The 23,964-nt window shown below is 42.2% G+C and overlaps 1 protein-coding gene across 6 annotated transcripts in view; it reads left to right on the top strand.

The window, feature by feature from the left end:
* Nucleotides 1–23,964, top strand: part of LOC112860480 (chondroitin sulfate proteoglycan 4-like) — a 75,329-nt gene that overhangs the window by 39,256 nt on the left and 12,109 nt on the right. For 4 of the 6 annotated variants that reach the window (XR_015241215.1, XR_015241213.1, XR_015241212.1 and 1 more), the window contains exons 7-9: nt 2,514–2,645; nt 5,027–5,101; nt 11,924–12,096. Coding sequence is in view for 3 of the 6 variants with exons in the window: in XM_086678670.1 (XP_086534796.1) it covers nt 2,514–2,645; nt 5,027–5,101; nt 11,924–12,096 (380 nt within the window). In the remaining 3 variants the exon portion in view is untranslated. The remainder of the gene's footprint in view (nt 1–2,513; nt 2,646–5,026; nt 5,102–11,923; nt 12,097–23,964) is intronic. The other 2 variants (XM_086678690.1, XM_086678695.1) reach the window with 2 other exon arrangements.

Below are 23,964 nucleotides of genomic sequence, written 5' to 3'. Positions count from 1 at the left end.
AACGAAGTGTGGTTTTGATTATTAGATACTGACAATCTGAGTATTATTAGACGAGGGCCTAGAAATGTTTTTATTTTTCGAAAAGATTATCGTGTTTTCAAAATCCGGAGAACTGTTCTAGCGACTCCCCCAAGGGAAGTTTCCGATTCCTACAACTATGTAGTTTGCAATGAAAAGGAATCATTGACTCTCTGGCCCTTGCTGGCACCGCAGGAAGTGTGGTCACATGACCCACTTCATTTACTCTGCAGAAGTTCTCTGAGCCATGCGAGGTAGTGACCCCATTTTAGAGATGAAGAAACTGAAGCTCAGAAAGATGTAAGTTGATCTGACCATAAAGCTGGGCTTTCTCCACTCTCTGCCACCCCACTGGAGGCCAGAGTCAGTTGAAGAACTACAGTGATTATTTGCAGTGAAGGACTAAAATGAAAATTAGCGCTCTGGACTCATTTAATTGTCAACTACCAGGTCCGTGTTCGCTTTTGGCTGGTAAGGGAAATAATTTCTCCTAAAAAAGTAGGAAGGACAGTTAAGGCAAGCTCTTTGAAAGTCAATCCATTCCATCTTCTAAACGGCTGCAGAGGCAGTGATGACCCTCAAAGTGGCTGGAGCCCAGCTGCAGGGGGGGCTGTTGCTGAGACCAGCTGGTCCCCTCAGCTACATCTGTCCATCATCGACCCCACACACAGGCTTAGGTTTAATTAGTCCCTCTTGGCATTTATATTTGCAAAGTGCTCTGCCATTAACCTAATTCATTTTTCACATAACAACCTAAGTAGGTTGATAAAGGCATGACGTGGGAGGCTAAGTGATTTCAGGCTGCCCTTCGCAAAGTACTGTCAGAGAGATCTGAGGTTGTACAACAGAAAATCTATAGGTCACCCCTACGCTCACATTTCTGTCCTTTCCTCTTTTTGGCCATAGTGTGATGGTTAGGGCATTCCCAATGTATCATTCTAGTATTCATTTTTTTTTTTAATTTTTTTTTTAACATTTATTTATTTTTGAGACAGAGAGAGACAGAGCATGAATGGGGGAGGGTCAGAGAGAGAGGGAGACACAGATTCGGAAGCAGGCTCCAGGCTCTGAGCTGTCAGCCCAGAGCCCGACGCGGGGCTCGAACTCACGGACCGCGAGATCGTGACCTGAGCTGAAGTCGGACGCTCAACCGACTGAGCCACCCAGGCGCCCCATCTAGTATTCATTTTGATAGAATTCCTTTCGATTCCATTCCCACTTTGTTTCTGGATTCGTGAAATGTTGAAAGTGCCTAGTGGCAGAAAGCATTCTCTCCCTAATTTCATGTTCCATTAAATACAACTCTCAAAGTGCTATTTCTAGTGAAAACAAGCAAGCCAGCAAACAAACAAACAAATAAAATTTGATTGTGGGTCCCTGTTTTAAATTAGGCAGACTCAGAATTTTCTCTCTCTCTCTCTTTTTTAAACTATGACTCTTGAGTGTATTGGGAACTTTTATAAAGTCTGTAAACTTTTTTTGTGAGGACTCAGAATTCTGGGTTTGCATAGATAACAGAAACTCAAGAGGCTGGCAGGCCATCGACCAGCTCTTTATTAAATTGTGTTATTAAGGGAGTACTTGTACGTAACTGCAGAGTCTGACCCTGCCTTCTTTGTTCCTTGCCACATGTCCCTGAGGACAACAAAGAGGACATTTCTACCCATTACATGATGCAAAGACCCGTGGGCCTCCAGATTTACTGCTGGCTGAACATTTTCAAAGGGTGATGGGAATGCGAACATCAGGCTGTCTACATTGTGAGCTTGCCTGGTGCTTTGTGAGTCAGACTGGTAAAGCGCTCCTGGGGATGGGATCGATAGGGGGCCTGTCTCAATTTCTGTAACACACACAAGTTAATTTATAACTTTATTGATAGCACTAATCCTTAGACAGAAGTGTGGGAGTACCTTTCTCCTCTTGGAGGAATATAACAAAAGCCGGGCCTGGATCACCTTCCCCACTCTTTGCCACCTTAGCAGAAAACAGCTAGTTTGAGTTCAGTGAATAATTAGAAATTATTTGGAGGGAGGGACTAAGTGTTATTTACTACCCCCTAGTTTTGACTTTAGTATTATTAAGTAAGCATTATCAATATTTCAGAAACTGCTTGTGTGTGTGTGTGTGTGTGTGTGTGCATGTACATGTGTGCAGCATGCAGACATTACTTTTGGTGGCGTAAACTGATTCCAAGATAATAAAATGCAGGTGATGAATATGTTTAAAAGATTTTTTTTTAATTTCTTGGAGGTAACATCTTTGCTTTCTCTTATTAGGTCATGGCGGGGAGGAGAAATATGCATTTTAGACCTTTATTACTCTTCTTTTAACTTCACATTTTGGCAACATTTGGTTTGCTGAGCTCAGTGACTCTATGAACACATTCTTCCGTTGATAGGGGGTGCTTGGCAGCGGGATCAGGTGGGAGACAGGGTGAAAGGGGGTGGCTTTTGCAGAACAACCAAAGTGACCAAGGCGTAATTCTTCTTTTGAAGGAGCCATGTCAGGAGGCTTTAACTTTCAGGTTACTGATGGTTTGAACTTTGCACCGCGACAAATATTTAGCATCACCGCTCGAGCCCTGACCATTAGCTTAGAAGTAAACCGAGGATTGAGCATCTTTCCAGGTAAGATTTTAACTTGAGTGCATTTGGGGTTAAGTGGTTTTCAATTTATTTAGAAAGTTCTACCTGCAAGGTAAGAAGTGCCATCATTTACCATCGAGTGATACCAACAACAGTTATAAAGTCACGGAAAGAATTCTGTCTTTGCAGGAAGTCAGCAGAAACTAGGCTGGCTCTGTCCACCCCTTCTCTCTTTCCCTTCTCTTGCTCCTCAGAGAAGATGTGCCGGTGAAGGGCAGTGGGAGACCAGAGTCCCTGAAAGAGTCATGACGCACGTGCACTTTTTCCCTACTCCCTCCGTAGGGTCCTTGACAAAGCAAGGAGGGCCAGGCTCTGCAGTGACCGTCTGAATCTTGGATTTCCTTTTTCTGAATATAAAAACCCTGTGCATCAGAGGGCTGTGAGGGATTCCATTGAGTGCTGGCTTCAGGGCCCTGAAGCCTCTGGACTGCTATTTGCCAAGAATCTCGGCTTGGCGGAGATGGAAAAATCAAAGTGCACATCTCTGGCTCAATACCCTTATTGCGGGGATAGGGAAAGATTTACCCAATGGCAGAGGTGATAAAAAAGAAGAACAAATATTTAAACTTGCTATTTAAAAAGAATGCACTGAGGGAGACCAAACAGAAAACAGTTAAATTTATATTACAGTTTAAAAAAACAAAAACAAAAATGTGCACAGTGACTTGTTTACTTGGTGTGTGTTACCAGTAACACATAGATGGAGAAAGATATTAATCATTTCATTAATTATGATTATTCTATAGTCACTTTAGCCGGTTGTTCTCAACCAGGAAGCTTTTAAAAATAGCAGTGCCTCAGGGTGCCTGGGTGGCTCAGGCAGTTAAGCATCAGATTTCGGCTCAGGTCATGATGTCACAGCCGGTGAGTTCGAGCCCTGCGTCAGACTCTGTGTTGATGGCACAGAGCCTGGAGCTGCTATGGATTCTGTGTCTCCCTCTCTCTCTCTGCCCCTCCCTTGCTCGCACTCTGTCTCTCTCTCTATCTCTCTCTCTCAAAAATAAATAATAAAACATTAAGAAAAAAATTTAAAAAACATAGCAGTGCCTGGGCCTTACTTTATACCCCTTATACTGGAGTGTCTGCGATAGGAACGGCCATCGTTATGTTTTCTAAGTTCCAGGTGGTTCTGAAGCACAGCCAGGATTGAGATCCGTGGGGCTAGGCACTGTTCTAATCTTTGAGTCCTTACATCCATGTGAGGTAGATGATATATTTACAGGGGACCTGGCAGGATTTGTGGCTTACAGAGACAATGTGATTTAGCTGTGCCACCAATAAATGATGGATAAAACTCGCATACTTCTAAGGGAAACCTAGGGAAAAGTCACAGTAACTTCAACAAAAACACAGTTTTTTAAGAGAAATATTGAAAGTTTTAGTCGCCTTAGCATTTGAGCTCCTGAAAAGAAACCTTATTAAAGTCCAGTTAAAGATACGTTGACCCAAATTCTTTTATTCCCCAAACGGTTTTATGTCCCATAATTTTTCTCTGGGAATAACTGTGATGTTTTCATAGATTTTTTTTTCAAGGCAATTCGGGCGGCATTTAGTGTTTAAAAGTAAGCAAACTAGGAATCTGAAAATGTAGTAATTTACCAAAAAAAAAAAAAAAGTTCTGAAATCAGAGTAAATCTGGTTGCCGCAAAAGACTAAATACTCTTCATCTATTCTGGCTAAACTCTGGTTTAGTAATTGATGACAGTTGTGTTAGCCTACAGGGGAGTTAAAGCCACCACAGCTTAGAAAGTTTTGGGTTTCTGGCGCCTGTTTTACTGAATATTAGTTTAGCAAGAAAAATATGTGAAAGTGGACCAAATTGTCACTTTTGTGGAATTATGCAAAACATGTAGTTTTCATAGCCCTCTGTTTAATATTTGGGCTCAGCAGGGAGTAACTGACTCTTTTCCCTTTCCAATGTGCCCTGCCCCCATCCTGACACGGCCTCCCCGTGTCTGAGAACTCCACACCGGACCTTGTGCATTCTTCCTACATCCCAACAGAAGCGGCTCCATTTTCCAAGCTTCCCCCTAGCTAGCACCCAAAGTCTGCTATTGGTTTCCGAGTCGCCCCCCATCCCCAGATTGTGACTTGTTTCCAACTCTGGCTCCTGGCCAGTAGGAAGGAAGTTGGAGTTTCATGTACATTTCCATTAGGTGGCTATGTCTGATAAAATCTCCACTTGGGTGGGTGTGGAAATGACAAGTGCAGAGTCCCAGATTTACGAGTTGGGATGGACCTGACGGGTCAGTTGGTCCAGTTGTTCTTGGTGTTTTTCCTATCCTAACGTCCCGAGTGGTACGGGCCCCTCTCGGATCTAGTGTGGGCGTGGTTTGGATGACCACACCTCCTCCTCTCTCTAGGGACGCAAGTGAGCCTTGCTCAGTTGGCTTCTCCACTAGCCACTGAAGGATGTTGGTCTCTGCTGCTGTGTGAAGGTATGGGGGAATGATGATAGATGCCCCACTCTTCCTCTTCCCTCAGGACACCCCTCATCATGACAGGTGCTGCTGAGAACAGGCTCTGAGTGACCTCTGCCTCCCTCATCTATTAGCCAGTACTTTGGCTGAAAGGGAAGGGAGGCACTCCATGCCCCTCTTCCAATGTGACTCCAGGTATCAGCTGTCAGCTACTGCTGCTCTTGTCAGACTCCAGTTGACCTATAGGTTCTAAAATATCAGGGAAATTCTAATGCTTTTTATAGAACTATAGATTTTATAAAACCATAATAGCAGGAAATCTATTCTTGTTATAGAATGGACATTCAGATACTATCACTACCTGTGTTTTTACTGTGCTTTTCATCTTTATCTACTACAGTGGATTGTTTTAAGGATTTAAATGAAAGAATGTCTATAAAAGGAAGTTGCATCACCCCTATTTGGCATGATGCAATGTTGATAAAAAAACATTGGTGCTCAGGCAGTTTCAGAGTCATAGAACTAATAGGAATCATAAGCCCAAGACCGAGTGCCAACTCTCAACCCCAAATCTTATGCTGGAATCATGGCAGCTTTTCTCCTTTCTGTGTGTGACTGTGTTCCAGGGCTGTGTCCATTTTAGAACAGCAGTTCTCCGAGAACGAGGTCATCATGGAGTCTCTTTATTTTGTCTCCGCGATATATTATTGGTGGATTGACATACACAACCAGGAGAATATGCACAGCAATTTAGTAACGGCGATGATGATGTAGAAATTTTGTGTGTTTTGCTCCCTTCAAGTAAGGAAATACGGCAACCCAGCATCAGTTCACTATTTTTTTTTTTTTTTTTTTTTTTTTTACTTACACTAGTCCCCATACCAGTTGGACTTTGACCACCAGCCTGACAGACTTTGGCCATGCTATTTTGCCTCCCTTGTGGACTCAGTCTTAAAAAGTGGCCCTGACTTGAGACCTGTAAGAATTTGTAGGATGAGCCAAAATACTTGTAGGAGTACTTAGGAGTACTTGTAGGAGTACTTGTAGGCGTACTGGGTGAATATTTTAAGGTTAACCATAGCTTCTGTGCCCTGCCTAGTTTGAAAGGCATTTTTTAACTCAGTTATTTTAAAGTAGGAAGGACTGCACTTCTAAATGACCTCTTTTTGTGTATGAATGAAGAAGAAACATCTACTCAATGGATATTTTAATTTTGTTATTTTGTGTATGTATATGTATAAATACTCATACACACATACACACATGTTCTATTTCTTCCTGCAAAATTTATTCCCCAGAAAATTTTATAATTTTATAATCAGTTTCTCACCTTGAATGCTACTATCGAATGTGTTTGTTTTTCTTCAGTTGTGACATGTTAGAACATATTTTGACCTCAGGACCTAGTTTTTCTGCATATCCAAATGGTACTTGGCTCTTTTACAAAGAGTGTTGGGGAGGGGTTGACTTGGAGAGTTTTTTCAAACTAGTCTAGAATATAAGCTTACACAGTAGCTGATCAGTGAAGGGTATTCATAGCAGACTGTGTTACTTCAATCCCCTTGGGGTTCAGTCATGCTACAGAGGGAATCACATCTCACCAACGGGCCATCTGTTCTTTGAGGTGGGAATTGAGGGAGAGAAGAAAGCAGAAGGAAATCACACTGTGTTGCTAGAGTTTGGAGCAGAGATTCCTAAAAACCTTTTAGTCAGCTAGTCTTGCAACACTGATTTGAATATTGTAAGACTTAGTGGGAGATAATCCAGAAGTGTAAGAAGATTGTCAATTCTCAAGGAAAAAAATTAAAGGCTTACTAATTGGTGAACTAAGAGACTTAGACTTAAGAGTACACTAACCATGCATAGCATATGCTAAGGGTCCAGTGAGTAAGCGACCATTGGGTAAGCGACATGAGTTCAGGGGAGGGAAATCTCCCACAGACTGCAATAGTCAGGGGGAGCTCTTTGACCAGACAGGTCCTGAGCTGTCCCTTCAGAATAAGTGCATTTCAGTGAGTGGCAACAAAGAGGGGTGAGCATACCAGAGAGCCCAGCATGGCTGTGGAGGAGAAGACCAGGGAAGAGGTTTGGCACGATGTGTTCGGAAAGTGGAGAGGAGAATCTGTTGGATTTGTTGAGTGATTCGTCACATTTCCTAACTCAGTTATCAGTCCAGCACTGAGCTTAAAGTAGTATGGTAGAGACAATATAGTGTCAATTTTAAAAATATTCATTTTGGAGTAAGTGAGACCTACATTTGGCTATTAGGCAAATTGTTTAACCTCTCTGACACTTTTTATCCCTTCTTAGTGAGGAAAAAAAAAATCTGTATTTCTTGGGATTGTCATGATATCCACAAGGAATGGCAGGACTGTGTCTGTGCTGTTTCCTAGTACATCTCTACCCCTTATGTAGAGGTTGTCATGTGCGAGGCACTTGCTAATGTCTGTTGAAGAAATGAGCAAAGCCTTCTAGCCTCATGACCAGGAAACTCTGGCTGTTATGGAGGTGGTTGTTTTTCGTGAAACAAACACAATAGGATATAAGTATGTTTGAGAAATGCTGTATTTAAGAGAAGGATAAAGTAGATTTCTTTACTGGGAGACTCAGAGTCTTTCACATGCAGATTTGCTTTTCAAATCTCTAAGAGGTGCATATGGAGTGAGGCCTAGCCAAACAGATATGGTCATGAGCCTTTTATTGCCACACTTCTTATAGGATGGTCACTCTATGGAATATACAGGTAGGTAGGACCTTAGAGAAATCCTTCCCAAATTAAGTGCCTGGAGTTCACTGATGAAAATATCAGTGCTTGCAATAAAACGAGGTGGGGTGAGGGGAAAATGGTGTTTGGCTTTCTGTGAATTGGGCTGGACGAGAAAAGATGCTCATCAGTCAGTTACAACATGGAGCCAGCTAGTCTTGCTGACTGAGCATGCCCAGGATGGCTGCTGAATAGGAATTAAACCCTAGAAACCCTTCAGGGTTAGGCAGATGGACAAGGGAATGGGGACTGATGTACCGTGGCTGAGAGAAAAGCGCTCTCGGTCTGGAGCATCTCTGGTGGGTCTTCTCCCCAAAAAGGTTAAGACATAAAAGGTTATGATACTGTTTTAAAGAAAGAATCCCTCCTATCCACCACTACCTGCCAAAGGTAGCCCTGGAGGTGAAGGAATAAGTGAAAAGTTAGAGTCCTTTATAAGAAGGAGATAATTAAGAAGGCACAGTGGGATGGATGCCTGAGTGGCTCAGTTGGTTAAGTGTCCAACTCTTGATTTCAGCTCGGGTCATGATCTCACAATTCGTGAGGTTGAGCCCCGCGTAGGGCTCTGCCCTGACAGTGCGGAGCCTGCTGGGGGCTCTCTCTCTCTCCCTCTCTCTCTCTCCTATCTTGATCACATACTCTCTCTCTTTCAAAATAAATAAATAAGCATTGGAAAAAAAAAGAAGGCTCAGTGGGGAAAAGGTCCAAAGAAAAGCTGAAGATAGAGAACTTTGGGTACCCAGAGACTGCACACATAAAAACACAATCACCTGACAGAATGAGGGAACCCTATGTTGGCAGGTAACAAAGAACGGGCCATAGTTTTGACTTCATGTAACACTGACTATTGGCCTCCCCTGGAAACCTCAGATCCTGGGCCCCCAGCTCCAGAAGCTGGAAGAGGGCAGTGTCTGCAAAAATTTCAGCAGCAAAGAAGTAAGAGAAATGTGGGAGGCAGTTACAAGCATCACATGAGTATTTTGGGGTAACTGCCAAAATTGTGCCAAGGGAGTCCTGAACCTAGGCCTGAACTGTGTCCCTGAGGCTGACATTGGCAGACACTCCTGCCTCACCCCTAGAATCCCAGGACCCAGTACCCAGCCCAGGGGCTCAGACATTTTGTTTTGTTTTATTTTGTTCTGTTTTTCAGATCTACAGAGACGTATACTTAACAAATTTTTAAGCTAACCAAAGTATGCAAAATGATGATTTGATATACCTACACATTGTGAAAGGATTATTCCCCCCATCAAGTTAATTAACAAATCTATCACCTCATATATTTATCTTTCTTCTTCTTCTTCTTCTTCTTCTTCTTCTTCTTCTTCTCTTCTTCTTCTTCTTTTGGTGAGAACATTTAAGTTCTACTGTCTTAGCAAGCTTCAATTATACAGTATATTGCTATCAACTGTAGTCACTGTGTCATACATTAGATCCTCAGACCCTATTCATTTCATAACTGAAAGTTTGTATTGATTATCAACCTCTTCTTATATTTTCCATCCCCTGGCAACCACATTTCCACTCTCTGTTTCAATAAGTTCAACTGGTTTTTTTTTTTTTCAATTTTTTTTTTTTCAATTTTTTTTTTTTTTTTGTAGGTAAGTGATAACATATAGTATTTGTCTTTCTCTCTCTGGCTTATTTCCCTTAGCATAATGCTCTCAGCTACATCCATGTTGCTGCAAATGACAGAATTTCATTCTCTTTAATTTTTTTTAATGTTTATTTATTTTTGAGAGAGAGAGAGAGACAGAGAGACAGAGCATGAATGGGGGAGGGGCAGAGAGAGAGGGGGACACAGAATCTGAAGCAGGCTCCAGGCTCTGAGCTGTCAGCCCAGAGCCAGATGTGGGGCTTGAACTCAGCTGTGAGATCATGACCTGAGCTGAAGTCGGATGCTTAACCAACTGAGCCACCCAGGCACCCCCAGAATTTCATTGTATTTAAAGCCTGAATAATAATATATATTATATATATATATATGCATATATACATATAATATATATATTTGTATGTATGATTTGTTTCTTCAAGATTATGGTTTTGTTTCCTTTGGATATATACCAAGAAGTGGAATTGCTGGATCATATAGTATCGCTATTTTTAATATTTTGAGGAACTTCCATACTGTTTTCCACAGTGGCTGCACCAATCTACATTCCCTCCAACAGTCCGTGAGGGTTTTCTCGTCTCCACATCCTCACCAGCATTTGTTATTTCTTGTCTTTTTGATAATGGAGATCCTGACAGGGGTGAGGAGATATCTCATGCAGGTTTTGATTTGCATTTCCCTGATAATTAGTGACGTCGAGCACTTTTTCATGTACCTATGGGCCATTTGTATGTCTTCTTTAGAAAATATCTGTTCAGGTCCCTTGCTTATTTTTAAATTGGGCTATTTGGCTTTCTTGCTATTGAGTTGTATGAGGTCCTTGTATATTTTGAATGTTAACCTCTTACCAGATACGTGGTTTCCAAATATTTTCTCCCATTCCATATGTTGCCTTTTCATTTTGCTGATGGTTTCCTTTGCTGACCACTTTTCAGCTTGATGTAGTTCCAACTTGTTTACTTTTGTTTTTGTTGCTAGGCATTTTTTAAAATGTTTATTTATTTTTGAGAGACAGAGAGAGAGAGAGAGAGAGAAAGCACAAGCCGGAGAGGACCAGGGAGAGAAGGGGACAGAGGATCCGAAGAGGGCTCTGTGATGACAGCAGAGAGCCCTGTCACAGGACTCGAACTCAAGACCCACAAGATCATGAAGTGAGCCGAAGTCGGATGCTCAACTGACTGAGCCACCGCAGGGCCTTTGTTGTTCAGCGTTTTAAAGGGAGCCTCCAAATCGAAGGCTCAGAACAAAGCTCACACGTCTAAAAATCTTACCCAAAGCCAGCTTCCCCCTTTGTTAGTTAGGTCCCACTTTTAAGAGCTTGATATGGTTTAAACACTGTAATTAGAGGCCCTTGCTTTCTAAGGCTACAATACTTGATAAGTAAAGCAAAACAGATGTCCTTCAGGAGGTTTAGTTCTTATTAGGTGGTTGACTGATGAACTTGTTTCATAAACAATTTATAAAGTGCCTACTTCAAGAGCTACCCTGCGCAAAGCATAATGCTAAGCCTTTAGCAGGGCTAAGACAGAATAGATAAAGTGAGACTCTGGGCCAGGAGGACTATGAGACTCGCTTTCAGACCTGCCACCCTGTAAGGCTGGGGACATTCCCTCCCAGTCAGTGTGAAGTAAAGGGGTATGTAGTCCGACTCTGTGCTCCCAAACTGTGGTCCACGCACCTTCTGGTCTGTGAACTGATAAGAAGAGAAAATATTTAGAATTTTGTATGCCACTCTGACCTTGCTGTGACATTTTATTGTATTTTATAAAACTATCAGTGAACAGAGGATTGGAGGAGGAGGGAAGCCCTGATCCTTCACCACAGACCATTTGAGAACCACTGCCCTACCCTGCATGTCCCAAGCCTCTCTGGGCTTTAGTTGCCACATGTGGTCACATTTGCACACAAACTTGTGTGTTCCTGGTTCTTCGTCCCTTGGCATTTGCAAAGGTCCCTCCCTCCCCACAACGTCCCTGAAGCCTGCAGGTCTGGGGTCCTCTGGAAATGTTGCACGTTTGCTCAAGAACCCACTTCTTCCCCAGATGCCCACGGATGGACACTTCATTGAACACACACAGCCACAGGCAGGCCAGGGTGCGCCTGTCCCCCCCAGGGGAGGGCACTGTCTTTCGTTCTCTCGGCTCACATAGCCAGCTCCCCCGTTCTGCACTCCGAGCCACACACACTGCTATTGCCTTTTACCCGTGGGGATCAGTAAGCTGTGCAGGACCAGGCGGGGACTGGGGAGGTATGTTTCCCTCCTTCATCTCCAGCCCTAGTGGCCAATCACATCCTTAAATAGATGCCTTCAGGGTCATGAGCCCCTCACAGCACAATTTCCAGTTAGAGCTGGCCAGTCCCGTGTGTCTTCCAGAATTTTCAGGGCTCTTTAAGGATCATTTTGTTATCTGGCAGCCTTCATAGGCTTCATACTTAAATGCCTGCTTTCATCTTCACTTAGGTTCCACGAAACCCCTTTCATCCGGTGACCTGAGAGCTGTGACCAATGATGCGGACAGCACAGGAAACAGAACTGTAACTTTTACGGTTATAAGTTCCCCTAGACTTGGGAGGTTGGTGCGAGTAAATTCTGACAACAGCACAGAGGATGTTTCCGTGTTTACGCAGACTCTGGTGAGTCTTGACATCCATGCAGCTGGGCAGGCCTGGGTGGCTGTGCAGGGTGGCCCCTGGCTCGCCTTCACCCTGTCAGGCCAAGCTCACGTGCCCCTTTGCCCAGGCAGTTACGCATTTCAGCCGTGCTGGTTTTCGAAACCAGACATTTAGTAGTAGCACAGGATGACACAATTGTCCGAAAACGCTAAGCAAATTCAAACTCTGTGTCTAACACATATAAAGGAATCCTTTTATCACGAAGACAGATTTTAAAGGAAGCCCAAAGCAGAGGAGCAGGAATAAATCCTGCAGGACACTTTTGGGTAACATTTATATTTAATGCGTAAAAATATCAACATTATTTAGTATTGTATTGTTAGATGTGTATATATAAATCTGTATTTAATCTGTGGCCAGAACCATCTGTTTCAAACTTGACTAGCACTTTACCACCACCACCATCCACGTACCTTTTTATTTAAATGGATAAGCTTTCTTGAATATGATTCTTGCATGCTGTTCACCCTTCTTTTCCCATTCTTAAACAGTGGGTACACGGATTCGATAGCTGATTTGGCTGGAGCGTTACGTGACTAGGAAATTTTAAAAATCTGAAGTCATGTTTAGGAGAAATAGCAAGAGTGTCCACCTTTAACCTTAGAGCCATTTCTCTCCAATGTGATATAGCCGAATTGAATCTGGCTTTTGCCTTGTAATTGCCTTTGTCCGGGATGCATGGAAGGGAGCAGATCATGAGGCAGTACAATCTCTGAATGTAGCCCTGAAAAGAGGAAGTATAAATTCTCTAGTTTACAAATGCGCTCTGGAGGAAGAAAAAAAAGGGTTAAGATGAACACTGCAGTGTGTGGGGAGCTTAACGCATCAACACTTGCCCAGGGTCAGTTTGGATTTTAAATAATGACAAGAATGGTATCAGTCCTATAAAGATGCCTTGGCTCTTGCCCTCGTTCTTTAAAAAACAAAACAAAACAAAATTAAAAAACCCTTTTTTACGGTGATCATGCCAAGCATTAACTTTCACTGGTTTTCACTGCAAATACACAATCTTTTAGCTGAATGTGGTCTAACTAGGCTTTCGTGAATATGTAGCCAGGATCCACTAGGTTATGCTGCGGTAACAACTCTCAAATGTCATGACTGACAGTAACAAAAGTTGATTTCACGCTTATGCTGTATATGGGCTGTGAGGTGCCTACAGGTCTGCTGTGCACCTCTCCTTTATTCCAGGACCCAAGGGGAGGGGGCAGCCCCTCTCTTGGACACTGCTGTATTTGCGGCAGAGGAAAAAGAAGTGACGCTAGAAACACACAATGACTCTTAAAGTTTGTGCTCAGGTATGCCAGGTATCACTTCTGCTCACATCTCATTGACGAAAGAGTCACACGAACAAGCCTGATGTCCGTGGGGCGGGGAAGGACAGTCCTCTCACAGAGAGCAGACCCTGGATAATTGGAAAACGACAGAACACTCTACCATAGGGGGCTAGCCTGGTAATCTGAAAGCTGTTTATGATACATTTTCCTATGAAAACAAACCACTTTCATCATCCAACACCATTATAAACAGGAATTAAAACCCCAGCCTAGTTAAAAGGCTTGAGGGCAGGCAATAAAAGTCTTGATTGATTAAAATCCAATTATTATAAGGTTTTAGTTTTCCTCTCATTATTCCTTCCTCTTTAAGAACCAAGAGGCAAGTGTCAAAACATATTAGCAGTGGCGGGTGTTGGCTGGGGCAAGTGAGGTGTTAGATTGGGGCTCAGGGCTATAAGGGCCCTGCCAAGGGGTGTCCGGGACCAGAGACCTTGGGTCCAACTGTTGGTCTTTCCTGTGGACACAGGGCAGGCTCATCTGGAAGCACAGCCTGGGCCGTGCCACAAGTCAGGCCTGCTGAGAGAGGAGTTTCATTTTTCTTGAATGAACCAGATGTATGGCTCTTCTCAACATACAAGGCCTTTTCCTCTCCAAGCCAAGCACTCACCGGGCCAGCAGCCTGTCCTAGTGCTTTTGACTCAGAGGACAAAGGCGAGCTCCCTTTATTGTATACAAGGCCCCAGATTGTGCATCAAGTCCTGATGCGAGTATATTCCTGGACATGACAATTCCTGGGTCCTTGAGCAGAGCATAGGCTTGAAGACAGCATGTGAGATATACTTAGAGATGTAGAAATTCAGCCCAGTGGCCCACACTCTGTGTCTGTGGTGTGTGAGTATGAAACAAACACCTCATTTATGAATCGGGCGCCCTGTGGCTGCCGCTTGATCTCCTGCTGACTGCTCATGGCTGACGACAAGTCTCTTGGCTTCTGAAATCAGACCTGGATTAGCTCTGTGAGTTAGGGCAAATTGCATGTCTTTTGAACCCCAGTTTCCTTATCGGTAAAATGAAGAAAACAGTAGTAATGATAATTGAAACCATTTTGAACATTCATCATGTCCCAGGCGTCATCCTAAGCTGTCTTCTCTACTACTGATGATCTCACTTTATAGGCTGGGATCCTAAAGCACAGGGAAGTTAAGCAACCTTCCCACAGTTACCCAACTCAGGGGCAGCTGAGCCTTAACTTGAACCCAGGACTTCTGACGCTAAGTCATGCTCCTATCCACCAGGCTGTCCTTTCCTCTAGGAGCATGTATGGATTAACACAGTTGACGGGTGCAAAATGTCTAGGACACCATTCCACACGCAGCAGACACGAACTAAATGCTAGCTAAGGCTGCTGTTACCCTTTTTGTTCTTGGAAATGTGTGAGGTTCCTTTCCTCTCCCAGTAGCTAAAAGACTGGTTTCACAAGAGGAGGCAATTTTCTGGGACACCAGAATTGGCTGCCATGTTTATCCTAATGTGCTACTGTGATCTAATGAATGGAAATGAGGTCATTAGAAGAGGGTGACATTTGCCTGTCACCTGTGACCCAATGACTGTGTCCCTTTGGGGGAGAGCCCCTGGTGTTCTGGAACACATTTCCCTGATGAGAGCAAGGGGGCTGAGGAAATGTCGGGATGGATGGAGCTCTTCAATATTGAGCAGAACATCGGCTGGAAGGCAGAATGAGGCCAGGGCTGGGAGGCCTCCAAAGATCCCACCCCAGTGGACAGAGCAAGGAGGACCCAGGGGAAGGACTCCTCCCCAGAGCAGCTGCTGCAGAAAAGTCGAGCTGGTTTGCAGGATATGTTGGGCTAAATGCCTATGAATAAACATCATCGAAATACCCTGACTACTTTTTCACTACAGTAGTCATAAAAAAAAAAAATCAATAACGTGGGGAGAGGAGAGGGTGTCCTGAGCAAACTCTGTAAGATAGACACCAAAGTGTGTCTCAGTGTGTGTCTGACTCAGTGTGTGTGTGTGTGTGTGTGTGTGCATGTGGTGTTTCTGAGTATGCAAATAACACATGCTTATTATAAAAATAAAATTAGAAAACATTAAAGTGGTACATCTGTATTGTAAAAAAAAAAAAAAACAGGGCACCATCAATAAATTCAATACAACTGGCGTTAATCTGAAGACATTCAATTCTGTTTAGCTTGTGTGTTCAAAAATGTACAGCTTTATTTGTGACTTGGGAAGAGGAAGACACTTAGTATTTATCTTCCTAGCTTTCCCATTTCTAGATCCTCTCTCCTTTTTCACATGCAAATGGAATGTAAATCGTTTCCTAAAATCTGCAATTTTATGGCCTCTGTTGAATAGGATACTGCTGGAGACTCTGGGCCGTTTTATCATGGCTCAGATTTACTACCCAGCAGCTCCAGAACAATTTGAGACATAAAAGAAGGGGCAGAGGCAGGCTTTGGAGGTGATGCAGATAATCAAAACCTTTTCTCTGGAATTACTTAATGAAGACATTTATCAAGCCCTCTTCAGTTTAGTTGGTGAAAAGAGACATGACTCAGGCAGGAATCAAGTTCAATTGTAAAGGGAGTTTGGAACTATGCAGCCATGTTCATGTAAGCAAATGGCTTTGATTGCTTTCTGGCATTCTGTACCAGTTTTTCTAACTTCAAATTTTCAAATTTCAGTTAGCCAATAACCTGCTAAGTGTCCAATTGGGAGAATGTTTTAGGCAGTTGATGTTTGAGTTCTCTTTCACACCTTTACCTTAAAGGACTAAATTGTTTCCAGCCCTCTACCACTCTCGGCTGGGGAGGCAAAGCCACCGTATCAGTGTGCACATAAAACTCACATCCTTTCTTGTTTTTTTGATGGATAAACAAAAATGACCATTTTAATCAGTGACTCTGGATGGCTTTAGCTTGTGAAAGAAACCGAGACACTCCACGATGCTTACTATCATACTTGATCAAAATAATTGTAGGCATACATTTGTTACGTTATAGCTCAAAATATTTTCTTATCCCAGAATAATCTCACCATTTTTTTCAAACCATACCACGTCAACCTCCCAAGGTAATCAAGTAACACTCTTGTTTTTTGCGGTACTATCACATCTGCCTAAATGGGAAAAGCTAAATCACAGAACTTGTGCTGAAAATCTTATATCCTGAAGAATTAAACATACACCGAGAACATGAATCGTGAAATTTTTGTGAAATGGAAACTTTTTACATTTGTAGACATTTAGTGTTCATTTCAAAGAATGTGTGAACAAAGTATGAATCGAATTCTTTAAAGCACTAGTCCTTTCCAAGGAGAGCACAGGGCTAATTGAGTGATTTTCATTCTGGTGCTTGCTTAGATAATTTGGAATCATTAGAAAGCAAAGTGTTCTGGTTTTGAGGTTTTTAATGTCTGGCCTTTTTTCTTTTCCATAAAGCCAGTAATTGCCTTTTAGCCATTGTGCTCTTGTGGCAGGATGGTCATCCATCTTTGTCTCTGCGGCGGCAACACAAACACAGCCTTCCAGGGCCACACTTAGCAAACAATGCAATGGATTCTGTGCTGTGAATTTTGTCCAATTACCTCTTCTTCCAGAGTCTCAGTCTGTTGCTCAAGATAACGCTCACATTTTAAGAAATTGCAAGCACATTTCCTGTGGGATAGAAATTAATTTATCACAACTTAATGGCGAACACAGTGGGATCGCTGAACTTTGGCCCTGTAGTTTTCTGAGCAGAGAAGGATCAGTGTCTTTGTGTTAATGATCACTCTGGCCTCCCTGTCCCTACTTTCCTGAGGTCTCTTCAGTAGCAAGCTCCATGGTAACTAGACCCAATAGTCATTTTGGGCACTTCCCACCAGTGTTTTGTTTTAGTAATTTGGATTTTGCCATTACAAGTCACTGGATTATGTGTCACCATATTTTCTACATGTAGAAATACTGCATTGTCACTTACCTACTCATTGTTCACACTGGACATTGGCTCGTGGGTCCTGGCCCAGTAGCTTTGAATAACCAAAAATGTTTCTTGTTCTTAGAACTGTTGGCTCTTTCTTTGCAAAAGCAGATAGAACTAATATCCATTTAAATGAGAGCGGTTTATCTTTCCTCCTTGTATTCATTTCCTACGGCTGCTATAATAAATTGCCGCAAACTTGGTGGCTTGAAATGGCAGAAATGTGTTATCTCATAGTTTTGGAGGCCAGAAGTCGGGACTCCATTTCACTGGGCTGAAGTCAAGGTGTCAGCATGTTGTTTCTCCCTCTGGAGGCTCTGAGGGGGAATTCCTTCCTTGCCTTTGAAAGCTTCCGGTAGCTGCCAGTATTTCTTGGTTTGTAGCTTCATCATTCCAGTCTCTGCTTCCACCGTCGCTTTCCTTTCTCCTCTTTTGTCTGTGGCAAATACCCCTCAGCCTCCCTCTTGTACAGATGTATGTGATTGCAGTTACCTGGACAGTCCAGGGTAATTTCCAATCTCGGGATCCTTAATGACATCTGCAAGGTGTTTGTCAAAGAAGGTAATAGTCACAAGTTCAAGGGATTTGGCTCTGATATTGGCCTACTACATTCTTTAGCGTACTACATACACTTCTCTACAAAAAAGCAAGATGTCCCATACTACCTTCTATTTCTTCCGAATGAATTGATCACCTTTTCTACAATCTTGTTTGGTGGTTTAATTAAAGGTTTCCATGCTTTTAATGGCATAAAGCCCATGAAAGTCAATGTTTACTTCCATATAATGTGGATTTGGACCTTTCTGCCAGGGAGGGCTATAGATGGCTATATTGTTAGGCTCCTTGAAAACCTTGTTGATGTGGCATTTTTATGGAAATTGGCTCAGTCATGGAGGGGGCATGGGTAATTATTTGGACTTGGTTTTCAGTTGCCCATTTCTAGCTGGAGAGTTCCAGATATCACCATTTAGGAACTTAGGTCTCCTAAAAATGCCTCTTCTATCCATTCTCATTGAGCATAATCCCTTCTGGGACTTAACCCAGTTCTACTTTTTTTAGCATGATGCCTGGGGTGCACCCTCTAAGCTGTGACTCCCTGGGCTGCCCCAGACTTGTGACCTCTTCTGGGAACCTTGAGCCCTCCATACCCAGCTGGTCTCTACACACATGATGGTGCCAGTCCTGGTAAAATTAATAAAGGGCACAGAAAGAAGAGTCATTTATCTGAGCTCATCCTTCAGGAGCACAGGACCTTGTCCTGTCCTTGTCCAAACCTTAGCGTATAGGACTTTTTGGTTAGCCCAAATGAAATCTTAGAGGCTTTACCATACTGAATTGTTTGGCTTTCTACAGTCTCCTTTCTCCGTGAACATCTGCCCAAGATAGAGACTTTTTGGACACTTCTGTTTCCCTTGCTTCTTCTGGACAACAATTGTCCTATCTAGAGACTTGGACCTTTAACAAAGCCATCGTGTCGTGGAGAATCAAGTGAGTGGACTGTATGTGACCCTTTCTCCCTCCCCCTTTTCCCAGCTGACTCTAAGACAGTATGGTTACTCTCTTCTCCAGTGGGAATTTCAAAGCTGTGATTGACTTTTAGGCCCCACTGTGGGAAAGATTAGTGTAAAAGGCTTATGCTGTGATTTTCTTATCAGGACCATAGGGAGCCACATTTACAAAGACCCTCGGAATGAAGAGATGCTCCAGAGTGCTCTAGCCTGCCTTTGGCTGAGTTTGACAGTGTTATTCTCTTAACACTCAGTCCTGTCCGCATGTACTTTTGTGGACCTACAGAATGTGCACACTATTTTAAGGGAAGAATGATCAGATTCTATATATCAGAGTGCTCCCACTTCACCCCTGGGTTCATCCAAGGCACTCTTAATGACCCTTAGCTCTCTGCCTTCAGGTTTCAAAAGCTTACCTTTAAGAAAATAGATGTCTGCCAGTCACCTTGGGGCCAGAAAGGGATTGCCTTCAACCTTGAACCAAGTGGAAACTCATTCCCACCTTCTTCCCTCTAAGGTCCTGTGAGAAAGTTTGTCCCTGATATACAATGGCAGTGGCATAAAAGAAGTCGAATACAGTTTTTCTTTAACTTGCCTTTTGTAATAAATACAGTATATAGAATGAGCTATTTGTTTGAATTCTTACAAGCTCTAGCCCATAGTGGTTTTCTCATCTTACACATACCTACCAACTGACTTTTTACATTACTAAACTCCTTGAAGTTGGAGCGCACATCTTACGAATTTCATGGTTGCCTAGAATCTTCACTGAGCTTCCCATGGTGAAGGAGCAGGACAGTGGAAAAAGCATGAATTCCAGAGTCACGTGGGACTGGATTAAAAACTGGCCTCTCCCACTTATTGGCTATGGGTGAATTATTTAAATGTTCTGAACCTCGGGGTGTTTTAAAATCTGTCAAATGGGTATAATAAGGCCCCTAACACAAACTAAATAAAATGAGTTATACAATACACCTTGCAGAGTGCCTGGCACGTACATAGGGCTCAGTAAAAGTTAGGTACTCTTTGTGTTTTTGTTGAATAAATGGTTAAGAAATGTCTTGGATCGCCTTATTTCTACTGCTTCCTGATATAAACATATAAACTTTATAATTAAATTTTGTAAAGCACTTGTTAAGTAGCTTGTTCATTTAACAAATGTTTATTGAAATGTCAAGTATACGATGGTGAACTGATACTTATTTACAAAGCAACTGGAAGTAAACTTCTGGAGCCTGTGCCAAAATCCAGCCTAAAACTTTCTTTGTTTGATGAGAGAAAATTTATTTTATTAGGTATGTTTTAGAAATTTCTAATTATTGAATATTTTCATGCCATGATTCTTTTTAAAAAAATAAGTCTAATCTTTCATCTTAACCAGAATCCTCTGATGTCCTAGTGAGGAGGTGATTATTGAGGACTTAGATGCTTTATTGAAAGACCCAGAAATGCCCAGGGCATGTGGCAAAAGACTAATTAAGTTAAATGTATATTTACAAGTGAGATATTAGTCTGTATTTTAATGCAGCAATGGAGGCTCAGAGAGATTAAATGACTTACCAAAAGCCACAGAGCTGAAATTGGGTAGCATTTATATTGGAATGTAGGCCTGACCAACCCAGGGTTCAAATTCTATTACACTCCTCTGCTTCCATTTTTATATCAGTGTGTGTCCTTTTCCTCCTGGGAGGAAGAAGAGTCATAATTCAGGCAGTTGGAGCCAAAGAGGCTCCAGTAAAGTGATCTAGGAGAAAGGGCTCTTATCTGTAAACACGGAGATATGGCTTCTGGTCTCAGCTCTCTTCCCAGTTAGGCTGGTGATTACGGGGGGAGATGGAGAGAAGTTCCCTAAATTTCCAACCTCTCTGAGGTTCTCAGCAGCCTCTCAGCTGTAAAATTTAACCCATCATAGAAAAGTCAGGAGGGCCCCTGGCCAAATCTGTCTCTTTGGCCTCTGACAAATGTTTTTCTTTGTGGTTCTGTAGTCATCAAGGATATGAAATCCAGAAGGTTTCGATCTCGGAGATCCAATCGTTGCCATCACATTATCACTTCAAATAAAAGCACTACTCGGGTCTAGGATTTTGACCTATGTATTCACCCACTTACAGGTTAGGTAGGAGTAGAGCCTTGTTAAAGTATTAGAGAAATGGACATAGTTGGAGGTGGGGGGTCGGTATATTGGGATAGGAAACCACCATTTCTTGATGTCAGAGTGCCCAAGGCATTTGAAGGTTGTCCTCACTCCCCCGTTCTGCATACACTTAGTCATCAGAGAACAGAAACTATTGGTCTCTAACTGAAGTTGATATAGTAGAATACTATGGGATTTACTTTTTTAGATTTTTTTCATTGTTATTTTGAAATAATTTCAAACTTACAGAACAATTGGAAAAGAGTACAAAAATTCCAGTATACTCTTCACTCATATTCCCTGAATGTTAACTTTTAACTGTCTGCTTTATCATTCCCTCTACACACACACACACACACACACACACACACACTTCTGAAATTTTAAGAGCCAGTTGCAGACATGACATACCTTTACCTCTTTTTTTAGGTTTATTTATTTATTTTTAGAGAGACAGAGAGAGGGAGCACATGTAGGAGAGGCCGAGAGAGAAGGAGAGAGAGAGAGAGAAAATCCCAAGCAGGTTCCACACTGTCAGTGCAGAGCCCCCATGCTGGGCTCGAACCCACGAACCATGAGATCATGACCTGAGCCCAAACCAAGAGTTGGTCCCTTCACTGACTGAGCCCCCCAGGTGCCCCTGAGGTACATTTACCTCAAAATACCTCAGTGTATATTTCCTAAAAACAAGGCCTCTCTCGTGTAACCACAGTATAATTTTCAAAATCATGAAATTATCATTGATACAGTATTAATACATAATCTATAGGCCTTATTCAAATTTCACAAGTTGTTTCAGCGAATATCCTTTAGAAAAAAGAGTATCATAGACTATCCTAGAAAAAAATCCACAGCGTAAAACATAGCATTTAGTCGTCAGGTATCCTTGGTCTGCTTTACTCAGAGACCATTCTGCAGTCATGCTGACTTTTGTGACATTGCCAGTTTTTGAGGAAAACAGACCAGTTATTTGTAGAATGTTCCTTGGTTTGGTTTTATTGAATGTTTCCTCGCAGTCGGATTCAGGTTGTGTGCTTTGGTGGAAATTGGCACGAGAGATGCTGAGTTCTGTTCCTGCTTCAGGTCAGGAGACACTGATGCTCATTTGGTCCTGTCACTGATGGTCTTTTATCAGTCTTTTAGCAGTTTTTCTGGTTTCTCCACTGAGAAGTTACTATTTTCATTTTTATAATTAAGTATCTCATGAGGGAATACTTTGGAACTGTTTAAATCCCGTTTCTCATCGCAACTTAGCTTACTAGTTTAAGCAACCATTTAGGATTCTTACCTGTGAAACATTTATTATTGTGGTGATTGCCAAATGGTGATTTTTCTCATTCTAATTTTCCTTCTGCATTTACTAGTTGGAATTCTATAAAATGGAATTTCTTTTTTAATGCTTATTGTTTTGAGAGAGAGAAGAGGGGGGGGGCAGGGAGAGAATCACAAGCAGGCCCCTCACTGTCAGTGCAGAGCCCGACACAGGGCTCAATCTCACAAACCATGAGATCATGACCTGAGCTAAAAATCAAGAGTCAGACACTTAACCAACGGAGCCACTCAGGTGCCCCTACAAAATTGAATTTCTAATGGCATTCCAGAAGGACTCCACCTGTAAAAGAGAAAGTATCTGGGCTAATCTAAATCCATGGGAAATGAAAACCTCCCTGCTCCTCTCTCCTTAATCTTAGAACCCAGGTATTCAGCTAAGTGGCTTATCTCTCTATATTTAATACAGCAGAAATTTGCAGAGCTGTTGGAAGCTGTTCCTAAGGCCACTTTGGGGTAACAAAATTCCTAATCCTGTCTGAGATCCTTCTCTCCTCAAGTTTACCTTACACCTTTTTTCCCCATAAAGTCTTGTTCTTCTCCCTTTTCCAGCTCTCTCCCATCACACACACACACACACACACACACACACACACCTTAGAATCTGATTCTTAAAGCTCACTGTCTTCTAAATATTAAAGATTCTACTCTAAGTTCCTTCAAGGCATGGCTGCCAAGTTGACATTCCACACACACACTCACTCCCTTTTACTTCTAGCTCAGACTTTCAGTTATCTGCTGTCCTGTCTTGAAGTTCAGACACTCAAGCTGATCTAATTTAATTCTCTCACTCTCCAGCATAGAATAAGTCAATAAGTTATTCACAATTTCTCACTTTTTGAATGACTTTTCAAAAACAGAACTACAGCCAACCTCTCCTCCAGTATACAGCCTCCTCTCCAATTACTTCCCTCAAATTTCTGAACTTCATCTCAACTGTTCCCATCTATAAGAACCATTCTTCCCCTGGGACAATCATTCCTCATCCTGTAGACATCAGAAGACCCTTAGATTATTCCAATAACTTATTATATATTTTTCAGAGAAGTTAACTTTTACTTAAACCAGAGAAGTGAAAGATAAGATCAACTAGCCTCCAAGAATTTTTTTCTTCCTGGTCAATAGACTGTGTTACTTTTAATATTAAGGAGCTACATGTATCTTGCCTTGTAATATTACACATCTCTCAAGCAGAATGGGAAACTTTAGGAACCATTCTCCAGTCCAAAATCCATGGCATGGTCACCTGTGAATGAATACATTTATGATGAATATTTTATTATAAATCTTAAGCTGATAATAGAAATAGAGGAACTGCTAAATAAAACTGACTTGTTTCCCAGAAACTTCTAAGGAAAAACTCCAATTTTTCATGAGTAACCTTGCTTCTTTATGAGAAACAATACTTTCTTCTCCTTGTTTAAAATCCCTAAATGACTGCACTTCCTTGTCTTATCCATGAATAGGAAAGGAGTGAGAAACTCGCCAACAGGTTTTGGCCACTGTGGAAATAGGAAGCTTATATTCCATGGAAACTCATAGACCCAAAGCCTTTCTAGAACTCTGGTTCTAGGTACGTCCATTGTGTCAGCGTTGAG

This window comes from Puma concolor, chromosome A1 (assembly GCF_028749965.1).
Source record: "Puma concolor isolate L17-30 chromosome A1, mPumCon1.1.hap2, whole genome shotgun sequence".
Lineage (NCBI taxonomy): Eukaryota > Metazoa > Chordata > Mammalia > Carnivora > Felidae > Puma > Puma concolor.
This window is presented reverse-complemented; position numbering and strand designations above follow the sequence as displayed.